Raw genomic sequence first — 19,695 nt, 5'->3', positions numbered from 1 at the left:
TTTTGTTAGTTCTATTGAAAGTGGTCATTTTATTTTTTAGTTAATAGCATATTTTGTAAAAATGATTTAAATTGATCTCTTTTGCTAACGGCCAAAACGCTAAGGGTGTATTGTCTATTTTAGCTAACAGTGAATAATTTGTCCCGTTATTACGTGGCAAACTCAGGTTAATTAATGTGTAAATATTAAAAGTTAAAATTAAGGTTAAATGAAATTACAATTCGGTTAGAAGCAATCCATTATCAAAGTTTTATTTAAGAAATATAACCCAAAGAACCCCAAAACGCAAGATCACATATTTCAAAAACCCAAAAGTGTAATATCAAAATACAATTGGAGATAATTCTGAAACATCAAATCAAAAAACAAAACCCCAATTCAAAAACCTTAACCCCTTAAATCGCATTAACAATTTAGGAGAAATAAGATACAAAAAATTCTTAAATAAGAACCCTCAATCCCAAATGAAAACCCTAAAATCCCTAAATCAAAAAGATCACGAAGAACCCCAACCATTGTGCACCAACCTGTAGAGAAAACAAAACAAAAACCCAAAACAAGGAAAAAAACCTAACGTCGTGAGATCATAATTCGAAAAATAGAACCCCAATTAAGAGCCCTAATACGAATAGAACCCGAACAAGAAGGAAAGAAGAAAGGTTCCCTACGATGCCAACCCAGAAATAGAGGAGAGGAAGGAGGAAGGTGTCTCCTTGCACAACGAGAAACCCACACTCTTGGATTTATTCGAGAAAAAGAAAGTCCCGAAAATGGGAGTCAAGAATTTCTAAAACTCTAATTAACGTAAAGAATAATTCACCTGAGCTTGTCACATAATGAATAAGTAGATAAGTAATTCAATATTGGCTAAGGTGGACACTACGAACATGAGCCTACTTGAAAATTACTTTCAACAAAACTAACAAACAAAATAACAAACTAAAATTGATATTAAGCCTACTAAAAAAAACGTAAAAGTTATATTATATGACAATAATATATATCATTTTTTAAATAAATTGTTCCATCGTTTTATAGCTGTTGATTCCCAATATATATATATATATATATATATATATATATATATATATATATATATTGAATTATTATGAGGAACAAAGTCATGATTCAGACATGTATGCCCATTTGAAGGGGTGTACAAAGCTTTCAATTCAATTTCGGGCACTATTTCTCAGGTACAATTATTTTTCAGTAGTTAACACGTCACACAAGAGAGTTTGAGACTTTCTAAAATAAGATATTTAAAAAGAAATATTTAAAATTAATAGTGTATTTCGTACACTGTAAATTGAAAAACTTTTACGAGAACAATAAACAAAAAAATAAAATAATTTTACCTAAAGTGATGAAAGCATATAAAAATACAAATATTCACCATATAAAATAAATAGAAATATTATTAAATACACATAGTTGATTTAAAATTAAACACTCGAGGAATCTATATAGTCTATGCTTGTACATGGAAAACACACCAGAAATGAGTAAGAATGACTTTTATTCTTTCATATATATATATATATATATATATATATATATATATATATATATATTTTGAAATATAATTTATATTAATTAGGTTTTCATCAATGGTCTCGCTTCTCCTGCAAGTTCTTTAAATACTTGTTGACATAAAATATCAATTATCACTATTATTACACGTTATCTCTTTCAGTAGCATGTGTCCCTTGAAGTGATAGTTCACCCAAACGGATTAGAATACGAATTGAACGACGCGTTTCTGTCACGAGCTATAGAAGGTAACGAACGCGCTGCTCTCTCTGTGAAGCTCAAACATAGCCATGTTTGGACAAATAGGCACTGTAAAATCACAGAAACCCTAATCCATTCACTCAATCACTGTTTCATTAGAATATAAAAATTAGAAACAGTTTTGCAGAGAGAGAAAATGGGAGGGTGTTTTTCAGATATGAAAGGAGGGAAGCAAGCGGTGGGAGGGATACGTGAAGCAGCTACTGGCGTAGAACCGCAAAACGACGCCGTTGATTTCTTTTACAAGACTCAAGGGTTTCAGCAGTTGTTCACGCGAGTTGAGGTATTTTTTCTCAACTTCTTTTCTCTCGTTCAACCTATTCACTGTCGCTGCAATTTTTCTTCAGTTCTTTCGCATACTGCTATGATTTGTTCCCTTCACAGTTCATCTCGTTTTCCAAAAAAAAAAATGTATAGAAATTTCGGATAAACTTTTTCTTAGATTTGTTAACTATTATTATTATTATTATTATTATTATTATTATTATTATTATTATTATTATCATTATTATTATTATCATTATTATTATTATCATCGTTGTTGTATGTTTGACGTTTTTCCGAACAAGTTACCTTCACTCTTACCGTATATATCCTCCAGTCAAACCAAACGGATGTGAACCTGGAAAAGAGGGTTTCAATGTAAAACACAGGGATTAAGGAGAGAGAATTTAAAAAAGAAAGATAATAAATATTTATTAAAATGGGAGAAAATAAATATATCAATTATCTTAAAATTTAACATGATTAAACATGAAAATAGAAGTAAAAAATTATCGGTGTAATAAACTTATCTCATTTTTAATTATATATAAATTTAATTATAATTTTGATCAATAAAAAATATACATACTAATAATATTTAGGAAAAAATAATAAAATTACCAATACTTTATATAGATATATACACACATATGTATATATATACATATATGTATATATATATATATATATATATATATATATATATATATATATATATATATATATATATATATATATATATGAAAATATCAAAACTATGATAACATCTATTCAATTTTACAATGTAAGGTATATATTTCATTATTTTTTCTTCAAAAACTAACCGTTAAATTAAATATATTATATTGATATAATATTATTTGATATATAAATAAAAATCCATTAAATATATATTAGCATTTGAATTATTTAATCACATTGTAGGATATATATATATATATAATCATTGTATAAAATGATAAAATTTACTTTATATATTTACGTATATTTCTCAATTTTATTTTTCAATTTTTCAACTATGAGCTTTGTTAAACTCCTTGCTTATAACCTATACATTTTATAAGCAAAGAAGGTTTTTCAGTTAATTAATGTTTCATATTATAAAAATGTATATTGACAAATAGAAATAGTAAACTATCTTTGTAAGTTAAATTAATATATGAATCAAAATGAGTATTTTTTTTTTATCGATCATCAAGTGAAAATAATTTTTTCTTTACCGAAGCCAACAATATTATATCTGCATTAATTGGACTCATTGACTTATGGAAAAGTAATCGTGCTTTACTTTTAGACTTTTGAATTATTGCATGGTCTATATTTTGCCACTTGTTTTATTATATTTGGTTCAGGTTTATTTTTTGTGAAATACTTGATTTTTGTTTTTATTATTTTTTAATTTTTTGGTATCTACCATTAAGTTTCTTACTGAGTATATATCACTTTTCATATATAAAAAAATTATATATATATACACACACATATAATATAAATAAAAAAATATAAATAAGATAAAAAATATTATAAAATATATTCAAATATTTATCAATTATATCTTATAATATAATAATTTATTATCAGATTTTATTATATTGTTAAAATATTATGATATAATATCTCATTATATAATAATTAATTGTCAAATATTTTTAATATATAAAAACCAATAATAAATCATTACAAAGTTATTTATAATTATCTTGAAAATATTTCATAGAAATATTTATATAAAAAATGATATAATTACATAGATTAAAAGTAAAAGTGACCTTTTTGATGGATTAGAAAACAAAAAGTAACATTTAAAATCCTTAAAACAGGAGTAACAATTTTACACAGTTTTTAAAGCTTGAATGATACTTTGAAATATCTTTGTATATATAATTTAATCTGTGTAGCAAATAAAAGATTTTTTTAATGGTTGAAGTATACATAATTATATGAATAATTAAATCAAAAACATTTTTCAAAACAAATGACGAAATCTGGACAATGAGATTAACGCAACGGTCTTAAACAAGAGAAAAAAAATTAGAGGAATGTATGTATATATATATATATATGTATATATATATATATATATATATATATATATATATATATATATATATATATATATATATATATATATATATATATGTGTGTGTGTGTGTGTGTGTGTGTGTGTGTGTGTGTGTGTGTGGATTTTAGGTCTAGAGAGGGAGGGAGGGAAATAAAGGTTTAGTTGGATGGAAATAAGATGGAGAGAGTGGAAACATCTGTGATGGGAATAAAGAAAAGATATGTTAAAGGTTATTTTTCTCTTTTTTTTTCTAGTTTTTTTTTCTTAAACAAAAATTCTTAATTTTCACTTCATCTTTTACATATTTTTATTTTTCATCATTTATTTTCATTCTACCGAATGAATTCAAAAAACAATGGTAAAAATTTTAATTTAATTTTTTTTTATATCTTTCATGAAGATCTTAAAACGAAATGAAGAATGATTGTTGTCCTTATAAGTTTGAAATTACATTGAAAAATATTCAAATGGAAGTAATTTTTTTGCCTCTTGTTGTATATTTGCTTAGATTATTATATTTTAGAATGCCAACTGAAATTCAAATATAAGAGCATTTATTGGTTTAACATTTCAAATATCTAAATTGTCAAATATTTATTAAAATTATTAAAATTTATATATTTTAGTTTGTATAAAAAATTTATTGTGTCGAAATTTTGAGTTAAAGATGATATTATTGTCCGTTCTATCACATTAGATATTATATACGTGGGACATTATCAAAATTATGACAATTACTACCGTAATGTGTTTTGTGGTCATATGTTAGATTAGTAATGTAAATGACTCATTTTGCACTAGTGGATTATATAAGTTCGCTCATTTTTTTAACAATTTCTCTATTTCTTTTTTCGAAAGATAATTGTAAGTTCTATATTAAGTAAAAATAAAATCTCTGTCTCCAAAAATCATAAAATGAATTGAAAGTTTTATATTAAGTAAAAAAAAAGTCAATATATAAAAAGAAAAGACTAACAAATCTGGATTTAGTAGTTGTGATTCGACTTCTTCGTACAAAATCTATTCCTGATAACTTATCCGTGAAAAAAAAAATATTGAGAGTGTATATAAATGTGAAAGTGACTCACAATTAAGAAGAGTTAATGAATATAAAAAATAGAAAAAGAATATTTGAGAAGAAAATTTCCACAAACTCATTACCATTTTGAGTTGAAATTGATGTTATTCATTTGCAATGGTTTATATTTCAGTAATGGTGAATTTCCTCCAAAGAAACCAACACATTTCATGGGGTCAGACTTTAGTTTTCTATAAACATAAGCTCTAGAAAAAATACCCAGCCTTGATAGCTTTGACTAAACCCGTCCACCAAAATGAATAATTTATTTATTTATTTTTCTTACATGATAAAACATTTTTAAGTATTTTACGATTGTTTGTTTTCTAATTTATTTGCTGTCCTTTTTCTTTTGGTTCTTTAAATCTGCTGTTTTTTATTATTGTTGGAACACTGGACAAATGTTTATAGTCTCACTGTAATATTAATTTTATGCAGTTATCTCTTTCAGCTTCCAACTTACTTGATCGGGACATTACCTCAAAGGTATATTTTCTTTTAGATAACGGTGCAAAATAGACTTCAAAAATTCGAAAGGGTTGTCATTTTCTTTAATATCTCGATGTTTCATGCTTATTTATGTGACTTGGTGTTCTTTTTTCTTGGTGAAATACTTTTCCATTTACCTTAATCTATATATCATTGCAGTTTGATATGCTATGCAAACCGATAACAGTTCTGAACAATCAAATTATGCTAACCATGCCATGATTTGAAGTTATTTTGTTTACAAACTAGAATGTAAAATATTGTTCGTATTGTTCCTCCTCAAATTCCTGTAAATGTCTTGACTGACGACTTTATTTACAAAATCATTTTTTTTTTGTAAACTGAAAAATATTTGCCGGTGGCGGAGCCTAGGTGTGAATACCAAGTATTTATGGTACTTGTACATTGTTCAAAATAGGCCTTTGAGTATAATTTAGCTTATGTTTTTCTTATTTTATTTCAGAGTGATCCCATGGTTGTGGTATTTACAAAGAAAAGAGATGGTCAATTGGAAGAATTAGGTCGCACTGAAGTAATTATGAATTGTTTGAATCCAGAGTGGATAGAGAAAATCAGTGTTGCGTTTCAATTCGAAATTGTGCAACCACTTGAGTAAGCTATCCTTCATATCTGTCTTTGCACCCACAATGTATTGCAATGATAACTTATAATTCCCTTTCTCTCATTGTACTTTTCATTCAGATTTCATGTGTATGACATCGACACTAAATATTATGGCGTTCCCGCTAAGGTTTGTAAAACATAATAACTCTGCCCTCTTAAATTAAACCCCTTTATGATTAGTTAAGAATAGGCAAGCTAACGTAATTGGCTAGATTGAATATAAAACCAAAAGCCTTCGAAGTTATCTTTTAAATTTTGTATGTTATAATTTGTAAATTGTAAATCTGTCAATTACTCTATCCAGTGTTTTACAAAATAAAAATGTTAGAATGTAGATTGCAAAAAGCCAACTATTTCATTGGAGATAACTGACCATTTTTCGTGACCAGGAATTTAAGCATTTATAAGTGTTTTAGAGGATTTACAAAAATTATCTGTGATATGCCTGTAGGTTGTTTTTAATTTGTTTTATTAGGATCTCTTTTAAAGAAGGTCATTAAAACAGTTTAGTACCTTGTAAGAAAATAATTTTGTCTTATTTATTTTCAATTATATAAATAATTTAGATAATACTTATATATGAATAAATATTAATTTAGTTATTTAGCTAAAAGGAGTACTAGCGTTGGTTAAATTTGAAAATTCGACCTGTTCAGCTCCCTTCTACTTTATATAAACTTGATTTAAGTCATGGTAGAATCCTATATTAAAATGCATAATGAGAGGGGAAGGGGATGTCAACTTATTAATGTGGTGTGAAGTAAAATGAAGCGAGACATAGAATGTTCAGATACGAGCTTTATGCATTCCAAATTTATGTTCTTACTTTCTCTAGCCTATGACTTGTGAAGTTTATATGTGAAAACCAAGAAAAAGTTTCATCTGTTGTTCTTGCAGACACTTAAATTGCGAGATCAAGAATTTATTGGAATGGCAAGTTGCACTTTATCAGAGGTCAGCACCATTCTTTTCATTTTAAATCATTGATGACAAACATGATTGTTTTGGCGTAATACATTAGTTAATTCTCATTTTTTATAAACAAGTTCACGCTTTACACGGGAGATTTTTATCAACTGTGAATTCTGATAAATGTATACATTTCTCATTTTTGTGTATTTAGGAGGGAAAAAATAGAGAGATGAAAAGAAAATTTTAAAAGAAGAGGCAAAAATATATAAAGTTTTGTAAATTATATATATATATATATATATATATATATATATATATATATATATATATATATATATATATATATATTTAGTTTCACCTCGTTTAAGAATCAAATGAAATGTAATTTAAATACTCTTTTCTCATTATTCTTTGTGAAAAAGTTTTACAGATAAAATGTAAGAATTATCACAATATATGATATATATTTTTATATTTTATGTAAGAAGTGTCAGTTTTAAATAAAAATACTGTCATTAAATTAAGTAGTTAAGTTTCCAAACAAAATTTAGTAGTTTTTTACTAGAAGGAAAAGTGAAATAATTACATATGCCACTAGTGTAAGCAGCCTAACTTATTATATCATTGATGTTAGGTTGAAGGGCGATTGGACTAATAGGTCAGATTGAGGTACTGATTAGATTTTATGAAACTTTAGTTTGATAAAACTAAGGTGAAGGGGTTAGGTGGCGTTAAGCCCAATACCTGATTGAATCTATGAATCCAGTACCGGTAGATAGATATGATAGGATAATGACTGATACGATTAATAATTATTATGATGGTTATACATAGTAGGTAAAAGGTTGAGCAATAAAAAAAAGTCATTCAATGCAAGGTGTGGCTATTATTTAGAGGTTTTGGAAATTCAGAACTGATAGGAATTCGGGGAGCTGAAGACAAGGGATAAAAGGAGTTCTTGGAAAAATTGACAGCAGTCAAGTGTATTTATCCTATTAGTAGAGTTACCTGTATGGTAGAATAATCATACATTACTCTTAGTCTTATATTTATTATTAATTAGGTGAAATAATATGTTGGCCTTATTAAATATCCAAAATCACTTAGTTTTCATGTTAACACGAAATTTAACCAAATAAAACAAATGTAGAACATTGTGCTGAAAACATTTCCTGTTGAAGAAAGCTACTCAGTGGCTCAATATTAATTATCTTAACTCTCAAACTTCAAGAGGGATAGAAAAGCAAATAAAGGGAAGTGTGTCATCAAAATGGTGATCAGATAAAACGAGAAAGAAAACAGGAATTACTAAGGTGTGAGTGAAAATTTATGATAGAATGTGATTGTGTACACTGAGGCTGGTGTAAACTGTTTTTGTGAGACTCAGATTGTGACTAAACAAAGTAGGAGGTTAACATTAAGGCTCGAAAACAAAAGCGGGAATGGCGGTTTGAGAAACCTAGGAGCAATTACGGTTCATGCAGAGGAGACGGTTGCTTCAAGGAGTGTAGTTGAGATGGTCCTGCGTTGTTCTCGCTTGGACAACAAGGATGTTTTTTCCAAAAGTGTACTTATTCTACATTCTTACTATTCATGTTTTTTTTTTTATTTGAGTACATATTTATTTGTTTTGTTTGTTAAGCATTTGAAAAATCTCATATATGTTTTTCTTCTAGGACCCTTTTCTAAGAATATCAAGAGTGGTCGAGAGTGGAGGTCATATTCCTATCTGCAAAACTGAAGTTATCAACGACAATTTAAATCCAAAATGGAGACCAGTTTGTCTTGGTGGTCACAAGTTTGGAAGTAAAGTAAGCCAGCCATATTTGGGCTTAACATTTGAAGTTATGTTGATATAACTTTCTAATTACTTTTTATTTATCCAGCTTTCAAACTTTTTTTACTTCTGTGCAGGAAAATCCATTATTGATAGAGTGTTTTGATTTCAATAGCAGCGGCGATCACGTACTTATTGGGTAATAATGCAACGATTATAAATTGTTTTTTTTTATCTATACTAACTTTTTATTTAATTATTCATTATTTTCTTAAATATTTCTATTAGTGTTTTGAGGTTTTACAATGTCATCAAACTATCAGTATTACAACCAAAACGTAGAACTTTTAAATATAAAGATTACATTAAAAAATGTACAAGTATACTGACCAAAATCTTACTTTTAACTTATTTCTGTGGGGCCGTTACTTTTCTAGTTCATGAATGCAAAACATACTGATGTCAAAATATATTGAATCAGCAAAATGCAGAAGTCGGTAGCGGACCTTGAAAAATTATATAAAGAGCGTACGGGCGCAAATTTTGTCATATCATCCAAAAGCCACATAAAACAGAAGGTGTGTATTGATCCATGCAAAAGAAATACTTATTTAACACTACTCCTTTACTCAATCTCTCACTTTTTACAATTTCTTTCTTTTAGGTTTTGAAGGGTCAACTGTTTGTGGATCAGTACTGTGAAAAGGAGCGGTTCAGTTTTATCGACTACATATCTAATGGTTTTGAACTGAACTTCATGGTTGCTGTAGATTTCACTGGTAAGTAACCATTGTTCTTCTACTCCCAAAGATGAATATGAATTTGATCTCTATAGTTTATTAAGCGCTTCAAAATTTGTCCAGCTTCAAATGGAAATCCTCAACTTTCAGATTCCTTGCATTACATTGATCCACATGGTCGGTTAAATTCATACCAAAAGGTACAATAGATCGACCTCGTTTTACAGCTTATGAGCATGTATTATGGTATTGAACAACTTCCTTATATATGGTATTGAACAACTTCAATAATAGGGTGGGATTATTTGAATCATTGTTTTGCCTGACCAACATACTATTGTTTTTAGGCTATAATGGAGGTTGGAGAAGTTATTCAGTTTTATGATTCTGATAGGCGATTTCCTGCTTGGGGCTTTGGAGGGAAGATGCCAGGTGGTACCGTATCCCACTGTTTTAATCTAAACGGGAGCTCCGGTGGCTCTGAGGTTAGAAATTCTTCATCTCTCTCTTTTTGTTTTTTTTTTCAGTAAAACATTGTTATTATTTGCAGTATTTTATGTCCCTGGCACAGCAACTGCATTGTTGGTGTTCCATCAGTTTAACATAACTTTCCTTTTTTGTGTTTAGGTTGTAGGAGTTGAAGGCATAATGGATGCTTATGGCAGTGCTTTGCGCAGTGTCACTCTGTCAGGACCCACTTTATTTGGTCCAGTTATCAACACGGCAGCCCAAATAGCTGGGCAGTCCCTCACATCACACAACAACACTATGTATTATGTATTGCTTATCATCACGGTAAGAAGATAATGAATTGGTGATGCTATTTTCTATTTGATGACAATGAATAATCGATGAAGTGGTTCATGTTCTTACAGGATGGAGTTGTCACTGATTTTCAAGAAACAATAAATGCTCTCGTTAAAGCATCTGATCTTCCCCTATCTATTCTCATAGTTGGAGTTGGAAATGCTGACTTCACAAGCATGGAGGTTTACTACTAATCCATATCCAAGTGTTTTCCTTATACCCTTTAATTATTGAGTAGCATGGCAATGCTTTGTTGCTAGAGAGAATGAATAGATACACTAGTTTGTTTGCAGGCGCTGGATGCTGATAATGGGCGTCGATTAGAGAGTTCTACTGGTCGTGCAGCTACACGAGATATAGTACAGTTTGTCTCTATGAGGGAAGTACAGAGTAAGTATCAGTTGTTTTGCCTTTTGAGTAGATAATAAACACAAATTTGTTTCTTATTCTCTTGCTGATTAAGACTCCACCAAGTTCTTTTTATTCATTTCCTTTAAACGAAGTCTCTTTCATGTGTATTTTAACAGGTGGGCAAGTATCTGTTGTGCAAGCTCTTTTGGAAGAACTACCTGAACAATTTTTGTCTTTCATGCAAAGCAGAGACGTCAAGCCTCAGCCACGCCCTTCTCATTTTCCTCAAGCATCCACATCCACCATGCAATAGATTTTACCATTACGGCCCACCCACAAGGTATTTGTTCTTATTTTTATGGTCGAAGAAAGAACGTGACGTTTCGAGAATTTTTTGTTCTGTCTCTAGTCTCGGACCCTACTTTCCCTTCACACTAAGTTCGTTGAACCTCTTATAACGTGATGAAATTGTTGTCTACACCATGAAACTTGGAGGTGCAGAAAGAAAAATTGGAGGTGCAGGAAGAAACCACGGAAAAACAAATGGACCATAAAACCAAAAACTCATCTATTTATTTATCTCTCATGACTTTATATCATCTAACTCATGAGTTTTTGGCAGGTGGGCAGATATCAGCGGCGCAAACTCTTCTGGAATGAACAATTTTTGTACTTTAACTCTTGTTCACTTGAGTGAATTTGAAGATAAATTTTTTGTTGTATATTTGAGTGAATTTTGGAGATAAGTGAGAGTAGATTTGGAAGTAATTTTTTTTAATGTGTCACATCAATCAAATTCTACACTAATTCTCACACATTTTACTTCCAAATCCAGTCTCGCTTACTTCCAAAATTCATTCAAATAAACAACAAAAAATTTATCTTTAAATCCTCTCAAATTCATTCAATCACTCTCCTCAAATCTATTTAAGCGAAGCAGGAACATCAAGCCTCATGCATCAACTTCCACCATGCATTTTAGAATTTTTAGGAGGGAGAAGAAGAGTGTATCTTAGTATCAATAGTGAAATATATCCTCCTGGGTTATCCACTCCTTGTCTTTTGACGACCAATGATCTATTTAGACTATCCATCACTTATTGCATCAATTTCATACTGTAATGGAGATTCCCTATCTACCTTCTACAGCGGACGGTTCTGTTTTCAGGTTTACAGACCAATTTCTATTGATGCCTACTACTGATAGTGCAAACAATAATATAAATTGTAAGAATATTTACATACATATATATATATATATATAGAGAGAGAAGAGAGCAACCGCTAATATTAGAAATTGTTTATTGAATATGTTTTAAAACCGCTAATATTAGAATTTTTTTATGATCAAGTAAGATCAAATATACTGAAAAAAAATTAAAGTCAATTATTGAATTTAAAACAGGTTTTCAACCCGTTCGCAGAAAAGAAAGTTCGGCTTTAGTTTAGATTTCGTCCACGATGAGTTTTACAGCCAATATAAATTAACAAAGAGCAGTGTCACAAAAAAAAAATTGGTTTAATGTCTCAGTAAGTCCCTATTTTCGGCGTGAATTTCAAATAGGTCCCTTTTCTTTTCGGCGTCTCAATTGAGTTCTTTTTTGTGTAAAATTGGAGCAATTAGAGGTCTGCCGTCAAATTACACAAACGGCCGTTTAAGTTTGCCTACGTGTTATTAAAAATGATTTTGAATTAATTTTTATATTAAAAAATGGATTTGTTCTTCAAGGGCAAAAAAGGCAACTTCAACACAGAACCTCATTCTCCAGAAAAACTATTCCTCCAGCACGCGCATCACAGAACCTCATTCTCCCACCCAACTTCAACTTCATCTTCCAACTATCAAAAACCCCAAAGCCACAGAGACAGAAAAATATTGGATAATCATCTTTCACACTGTTTCCTCTCTATTCTCACAACAGCCATTTCTCACCCGCACAGAAAAACATCTCCTTCAGTATCAATTCATCTTTCATTCTCTCCTCCATCATGTTCAACACCTGAAAAACAGAGAGGAACTCACTCGGTTCCTAACCTCAACCATGTTTCCCATCACATACATTCATCCCAACACCCCCAACACCCAAAACAGAAAATAGATATGGAAACAATTGTCGACAGCAAATTCTAGCGAAGGACGGCAATTGTCGGAGCTAGATTAATGGCAGTGTCGTGTGAAAAATGAAGGGGAAAGGGAGTTCCTCCTTGCCAGCAAAGAAGAGAACGTCGGAGAGAGAGGAGTGCACCGTCGGCGACGGTGGCTGGGAATTGCATCACTGGCACGACCTTGGCTCACGGCTCGCGGTGGATGGCCTCATAGAGGGCGGCATCGGCGTGGCACAGAGAGGGATCGGAGAAAGCGCTGGCGGACTCTGCTCGGGCTGACGAGGGCTCCGGCGGCACAAGCAGTGGTCGGTCTGGCAGAAGCGGCAGTGTGCGCGCAGTGGTGGCTGGAAGCAGTGGTGATGGCCTCCAGGACGCGGCGGCCTGTGTGCGTGAGCCGGCGGACGGGACGAACCCCTCCCTAGGGTTGCCGATTTCAAAGGGAGACGGGAGATAGGGAAGGTGGTGGCGCGGTGGCCGGTTTCGCGGCACGCAGGGAAGACGCCCCTTCATCGGAGTTCTGGGCTGGGAGAGGAGTCAAGAGATGGCGTGGTGGCTGGATTCGAAGAAAAGAAGAACCGCGCTTCCAATCGAAGAAGAAAAGAAGAAAAAGGTTTGCCCCAGTTTGCCTTTTTTGCCCTCGAAGAACAAATCCATTTTTTAATACAAAAATTAATTCAAAATCATTTTTAATAACACGTAGGCAAACTTAAACGGCTGTTTGTGTAATTTGACGGCAGACCCCTAATTGCTCCAATTTTACACAAAAAAGAACCCAATTGAGACACCGAAAAGAAAAGGGACCTATTTGAAATTCACGCCGAAAATAGAGACCTACAGAGACATTAAACCAAAAAAATATGCAAGAGAGTACACAGATATCTTTCTGCTTTTACTAGAAACAAATAGTACAACACAACCAAAAAAGCAGCAGGGTTATCAAGTACAGCCAATCAATTCAGTCTACACCTAGTCTAGAACTCTAACAGATAACTGCATTTAATATAACATTTCTGGTTTTCAAAATATTTATTGGGTAATCTAAATAAATGGACATACTATCCACTCAATATATGTGCAACTAGCCCACAAAGCTCTTCAAAGACACGTCAGTTATAATCATACTCATCTGGACTTCAATTTGTTTTGTGTAAAGGACCACCTTGCAGAGAAAGGGGAAATAACCTCCTGAATATTGTGGAAGAAGCCTTTATCGTAAACGTTATTCTTAACAACTACCACATCTTCTAGAGGTGATTTTTTAAAAAAGGCTCTCCATTTGCTCGATGAGGGCTGTTTTTCACTGTGAATTCCATCGATACTTTGCTTTAGGGCTTCAGCGCTCACCTTTGCTTCTCTTAGCTTCCTTTGCCACTCAATGTAGTCTTGCCACTTAAAAGTCTGAGATCCACATAGAAACCTTTAGTTTCATTGAGCATTAGGGGAGCATTAGCATCTCTCATAAGCATACAGTTTTCTGGCTAAATAGGACACAAGAATTGAACAGTGATAAACAATATAGAGCAATTGTACTTGTGAACAATTTCTGCATTCCCAAACCAGTAATAACTGTAAGTTGAAATTTAAGCAGCCAGACCTAGATCTTTTTTTTCTTTTTTAATTTCAGATGATGAAGCAACCGTCCAATTTGTGTAGGGTTGTCAGTGCAACGATTTTGCTACTGCGTTTTTTAAGTCCAAGGGAGATTTATAATACATCTTACAAGGGGGAGGGGAAGAGGGGTAAGGGAATGGGAAAGTGACAGAGCACTTGCAGGAGATTGAACCCACGCATAGCTCACTCACCAACTTAACTGACTTAAATATCAGACCACATTAAGGAGATTAATCCCACATTGGAAGGACTGCTTTTGTAGGGAAGGAAACGGTGGTACCAGAAGGACTCCGGCATTGGAAACAAACACTCACAGAACAAAAAATAAATTTATCAAAAGTAATATATTCACCAGCATTCCTTTCACCAAAAGGTGGTAGATTATAAAATATCAGTCTCAGGAAGATAAACAAGCAGGCATTACAAAGATCAAATAGAGCCAACAAGACAATCAAACAAAAAGTGGTTTGTTCTAGTGCTACCTAATGATCAATTTGTTTCAAAAGAATTTTATGAAAACTGAACCTCTAACAACGCTGTCAGTTTGTCCAGATGCAAACTTGTTCTAGATCATCATACCACATCAGTTATTTTACTATCCAGCGATCATGTAAACTTCAAATTAGATATTATGTAGAGCATTTTCTTCTAACTTAATGGGAATGTACACAAGGTATCCATACTCTACATCTCTAATTCAATTATTTAAATGCGTAGCATTCTGATCCCTCCCTTTATGAGAATTTTTATTATCAAATAAGAAAAAAAAAGATAAAGAATTCCTTGACACGACCTGGCTCCTTATAATTTACTAAAAATTACTAAATACATTTGAAGGTTAGGTATAAGGTACCTCATTAGTGGTAGTATTGGTAATGCAAAGCTTTGTATGGTAACCAAAGAAACCAGCTAACAGCATCCCAATGATTGCAAGGAACACCATAAGAAGTATCTGAGTGTTGTAAGAACCCAACAACCACTGTATGATAACAAAATATCACTAACCATTTAAATGGAAAACAGGGAATCAAAATAGAAAACATAATCAGCATGTACAGACAAAACAAATCCCTCACCTGCACAATATTAGGAGCTAAATCCAGAAAAGAATTTTCTATTCCATAATAAACTGCTTGGTTATGACAAGCATAGAGAAGTATCAAAGTTAGTAAAAACAAAAAACTTAATCCGAGGATGGTATTAGTTGCAAATATATATTACCGGTTAGAATATCAACAACTCTTAATTCTCTTAGTCTTCCAGCAAGAACCAAGCCAATGGCAACTGTTCCATACAAGCATATAAGGAAATGCCTACAAGATGTAAAAGAATCACAACTACAAATTGAAGCAGAGATGAAGAATGTATAACCTATTGCAAATCGAAGGTAAAGTTGAAATCGGTGACTAATGATTATTACTAAGATTTTCTAGTTATCTATACTACATCTCATTGGAGGGGAGGAAACAGATTGAATAGCATTTAAAGATTGCAAAATAGCACATTAAAAAACACATCCTGACAATGTTTTGAAAAGTTCAAGACTAAATTGATAATGAAACAGTGAATTGGTAAAGAAATAGTTAAGTACCATGTCGGGAACGGAAGTTTTCTTTTCAGAATACAAATAAAATTAATGAAACAGAAAATAGATACACAACATAGTTATTAGAATTGTAAATTCACAATTAGAATCCTACAATTTGACACGATTTGGCTACCTGTGGTAAAGATACAACAAGAATGAAGTTAAGTTATCTTCTAAAACAAGACAAAGAAAAGTGAGAGGGAAGAGATGATAAAAGATAAAAAAAGAAACTGGAATGCAGCAGGGCCATCCAATCACTCTGTACGCTAAGGAAATGGATAGAACTTAGTATTGTGGAAATGGAAATTACGAACACCATTCATATTTAGTGGTAGCCATCTGCCCTATAGTACAACAGTAAGAAAAAATACAAAGGAACTGGTAACTCAAGGGTTCCAAAGGCCAAGGAAAAGCCAAAAAAGAAGGAACAGGAAGGATGTTTAAGCATATAAAAATTTCTATCCAAAGTGCAAAAATATAGTGGCAGTAGCCATTTTTTGGTTGGGATCAAATATAATCAATCACAGTCTTATTTTGATATATATCATCTGCTGCAGTAGTAGTCTTAGGATTGATTGGAAATTAATCTATTGATCTCGATTGAAAATAAACCACTAAATGAACATGACTCTAGGAATAGGATTTAACTCATTGATTGTCTCTATATTGCAACGCAGGTTTATTCAGTTGATGGTTGAAGAATTGATGATTGATAAAGAAACATAAGGATCCAAATTTTATGGAATTAATGATTGTTGATTTTTATCAATTATTACAACATTGGATAGTAAGAGAAGAAAACTTATATGATCAAGATTGGTCATGAGAAGGAGATTAGTAAAGTTTGATCCCAACAATGCTGTGAATATTGTTCAACTTTCTTCATTTGTAGTTAGTTCTTCAATCAATTGCACTCTCTTATAGCAAGCTAACTAAAACTTGTGAGTAATGTTTTTATGTTTATAATTGGAGAAAATCATCAATTACTTGAACAGAGCAATATAAGAATAATTATATCACACAAGTCAATGAGAAGCGACTTTAACTTATCACTATCCACTTTGCCTATTTGCCATACCAGCCAAATGACCAACAGATACCTCTTGGAATATTTTTTGTGAACCTCTAATTTTATTTAAGGAGAGGAAACTTCAAAAAAATTTGCTTAGTCTCTCAACAAAAATGATACTTATGTAAGAATACATGTTGAACTCACCATAATAGAAATGCCATGAAATACCGTGTGTTTTTCTCCCCAATGCAATTGTTCTGCGAGTTAAACAACTTCAGTACATCTTCAAAAAAGTATATGATATATATTAAATGAGAACCACACGAGCAACCTTATCAAGAGGAGAGTTTCAAATATTACTAACCATCCATCCACAGTGATGATCAAATCGAGCAACACACCGGTCACAAATGCTGCAGTGTTTAGACCTAGCAGGTCTGCACAAAAAAATTAAGACAGTTTTATAGATGACATAGCCAACATTTCAACAAAATTCAACAACAGTGTCAAACTCACTTTGGAATTTTGCAAGTGGAACATTCTTTCTCTGAGTAAATAATATTATCATAGGGATAAGCAGAAATATAATTAGAAACATTCTCAGCGTTTACGGTCCCTGGATCAGAAAAGCTGGTCAAAAGAAAGAGCAGAATTCCAACAGCAACTGCCAATAAGCTTGTGTACCTAAACAAAAATATAAGATCTAACATAATTCAGGATAGAATAATGCTGAAGAAACCATTAAGTAAAAAAGAGTACAACACTGGCCCAGCACTACACTACCTGTGAATTCCACTTATATAGTATCCGGGGATATAGGCAAAGCAAGACTTGGCAACGAAATAATAGGTAACACTGATTATCACAATGTATATGATCTGCACAAACAGAAGTTTAATATTCAAAGCAATGGAGAACATAAAAAATTGCAGTCAAGAATTTCTGAAAAGAAAAGAAACCACGATCTCACCCCTAGGATAATATGCAATGAGTTAAATTATTCTTTTATTTCCTATAATTGTCCCCATTTTATGTTTTAATTCCTATACGAGAAAATATGAAGTTCTGGTCCTCCCAAAGTTTTCAATGATGTTATAAATATAATGATGTTATAAATATGGTCCGAATTATCTCGTATCCACATGGGAACCGGAACTTACAGTTTTATCGTACAGGACTAGAACTTTTAAGGGACTAGAACTTTTAAAATATAAGGACATTCAAGATTGTGCAAGTTAAGGATATCGCCATGATCCTAAAAGGATATACGAAGTGGAGGCATTTGCATCCCTTTCGTAATTATGGCATACAAATGACACAAATAAGAAGTATTCACACGTCAGAAGTGAGCAAATCGTAACCTAGATAATATAAAAAACGATTTCCGTAATGAATTAGGCGAAGCAATTCATCCAATGAAAAACTAGAGGAATTGCTTACGGATTCCACTGTTATGCTAGTGGTAGGTCACAAAGTCATAAGGACCAACAATTTCACTGAAAGAGAAGTTGAAGAAATGGATTGAAATAGAAAAGAACAGTAGTACCTGTAGAAGAGGATTGGGACGATCGCAGCAATAATATTCGACAGAAAGAACTGCATCCATACACTTATGGCCGAAAACTGCGCCAACGAAACGTCTGCAATAGAGAGAGTGAGAGATGAAGCCATTGAAATTGAAGGAAGCGAAAAAGGAAATTTGAGAGAAAGAGAGTTACAGGAAATAATCGTAAGCACCGAAAGTGAGAAAATGGTGTATGCGTTGGATGAAAGTGCCTTCGAAAATTGGCCATCGACCGCAGAGGAAAGAAACAACGACCACCGCAGTGACCAAACCATGGCAGACCAACAACCACTCTACGCCCATTACTCCTTTTTCCTGTGCCTATGCCCATTTCATCATTTTTACACCCCTCTCCAGATCCAAGGGATGAATTTTTTTATTAATTATAAATTATAAATTATAAATTATAAATATATTACAATAATATTATTATTTAAATGTGTCTTTACTTTTCTAAATTTTAGATAAATTTGCTTGATTCCATTTTTGTTTATTGGATTATGATCTAATTTTTGCTGATTAGGATTTTTGGTTGTAAGAGAATTTCTGGTTTTTTTTATTTGTTTTTCAGCGTCGGATAGGTCCGGTCCAACTTGATTTTGACATGTCAAATGCGATACATTTCTAATTTTGTCGAGAATATTATGAGTGTAATTAAGAGAGATGAAAAAAAAATAAACATTGAAACTAAGAATAAGGTACAGATAAGATAATGTTTATTTATTATTCGATTTGTAATAAAGAAAATATCTGTTATTTACACGTTATTTTTTGAATATTTATTTAAAAAATATTTACAGATTTTTTTAAACTATAGCATACTTAGAGATATTTATAGGTATTTAAAAAATATATTTTATAAATTTTTAAAATAAAATTTAAGTAAAATTAAAAAATATAAATTAAGTTTTAATTT

General features: G+C 31.6%; 2 protein-coding genes across 3 annotated transcripts; one reads left to right on the top strand and one right to left on the bottom strand.

Moving 5' to 3' along the window:
- Nucleotides 1–1,685: 1,685 nt before the first annotated feature.
- LOC124824123 (protein BONZAI 3-like) lies at nucleotides 1,686–12,164 on the top strand. Of its 2 annotated transcripts, XM_088115005.1 has the most exons (17): nucleotides 1,688–2,077; nucleotides 5,637–5,684; nucleotides 6,151–6,299; nucleotides 6,390–6,438; nucleotides 7,209–7,265; nucleotides 8,611–8,790; nucleotides 8,900–9,034; nucleotides 9,138–9,199; nucleotides 9,482–9,578; nucleotides 9,665–9,779; nucleotides 9,864–9,940; nucleotides 10,088–10,225; nucleotides 10,368–10,535; nucleotides 10,616–10,729; nucleotides 10,841–10,937; nucleotides 11,075–11,238; nucleotides 11,521–12,164. In XM_088115005.1, exons 1-16 carry the CDS (start codon nucleotides 1,931–1,933, stop codon nucleotides 11,209–11,211), a joined length of 1,770 nt encoding a protein of 589 aa, XP_087971131.1. In that variant the 5' UTR covers nucleotides 1,688–1,930; the 3' UTR covers nucleotides 11,212–11,238; nucleotides 11,521–12,164. The 2 variants fall into 2 exon arrangements, 1 of the variants encoding a protein (XP_087971131.1); XR_015786529.1 differs by lacking the exon at nucleotides 11,521–12,164 and having other exon boundaries at nucleotides 1,686–2,077; nucleotides 10,830–10,937; nucleotides 11,075–11,216.
- A 1,696-nt stretch (nucleotides 12,165–13,860) lies between these two features.
- LOC124824137 (DHHC-type zinc finger family protein) lies at nucleotides 13,861–19,137 on the bottom strand. The gene is made up of 10 exons (XM_047296516.2): nucleotides 18,934–19,137; nucleotides 18,762–18,855; nucleotides 17,999–18,093; nucleotides 17,732–17,899; nucleotides 17,580–17,652; nucleotides 17,420–17,472; nucleotides 15,837–15,928; nucleotides 15,692–15,744; nucleotides 15,469–15,594; nucleotides 13,861–14,402 (listed from the first exon to the last, which is right to left on the bottom strand). Exons 1-10 carry the CDS (start codon nucleotides 19,080–19,082, stop codon nucleotides 14,127–14,129), a joined length of 1,179 nt encoding a protein of 392 aa, XP_047152472.1. The 5' UTR covers nucleotides 19,083–19,137; the 3' UTR covers nucleotides 13,861–14,126.
- Nucleotides 19,138–19,695: the final 558 nt, after the last annotated feature.

The sequence above is a fragment of the Vigna umbellata genome, chromosome 5 (genome assembly GCF_029865625.1).
Source record: "Vigna umbellata cultivar VRB3 chromosome 5, Vumbellata_1.0, whole genome shotgun sequence".
Taxonomy (NCBI): Eukaryota; Viridiplantae; Streptophyta; class Magnoliopsida; order Fabales; family Fabaceae; genus Vigna; species Vigna umbellata.
Note: the sequence above shows the minus strand (reverse complement) of the source record. Positions and strands in the feature narration are given on the sequence as shown.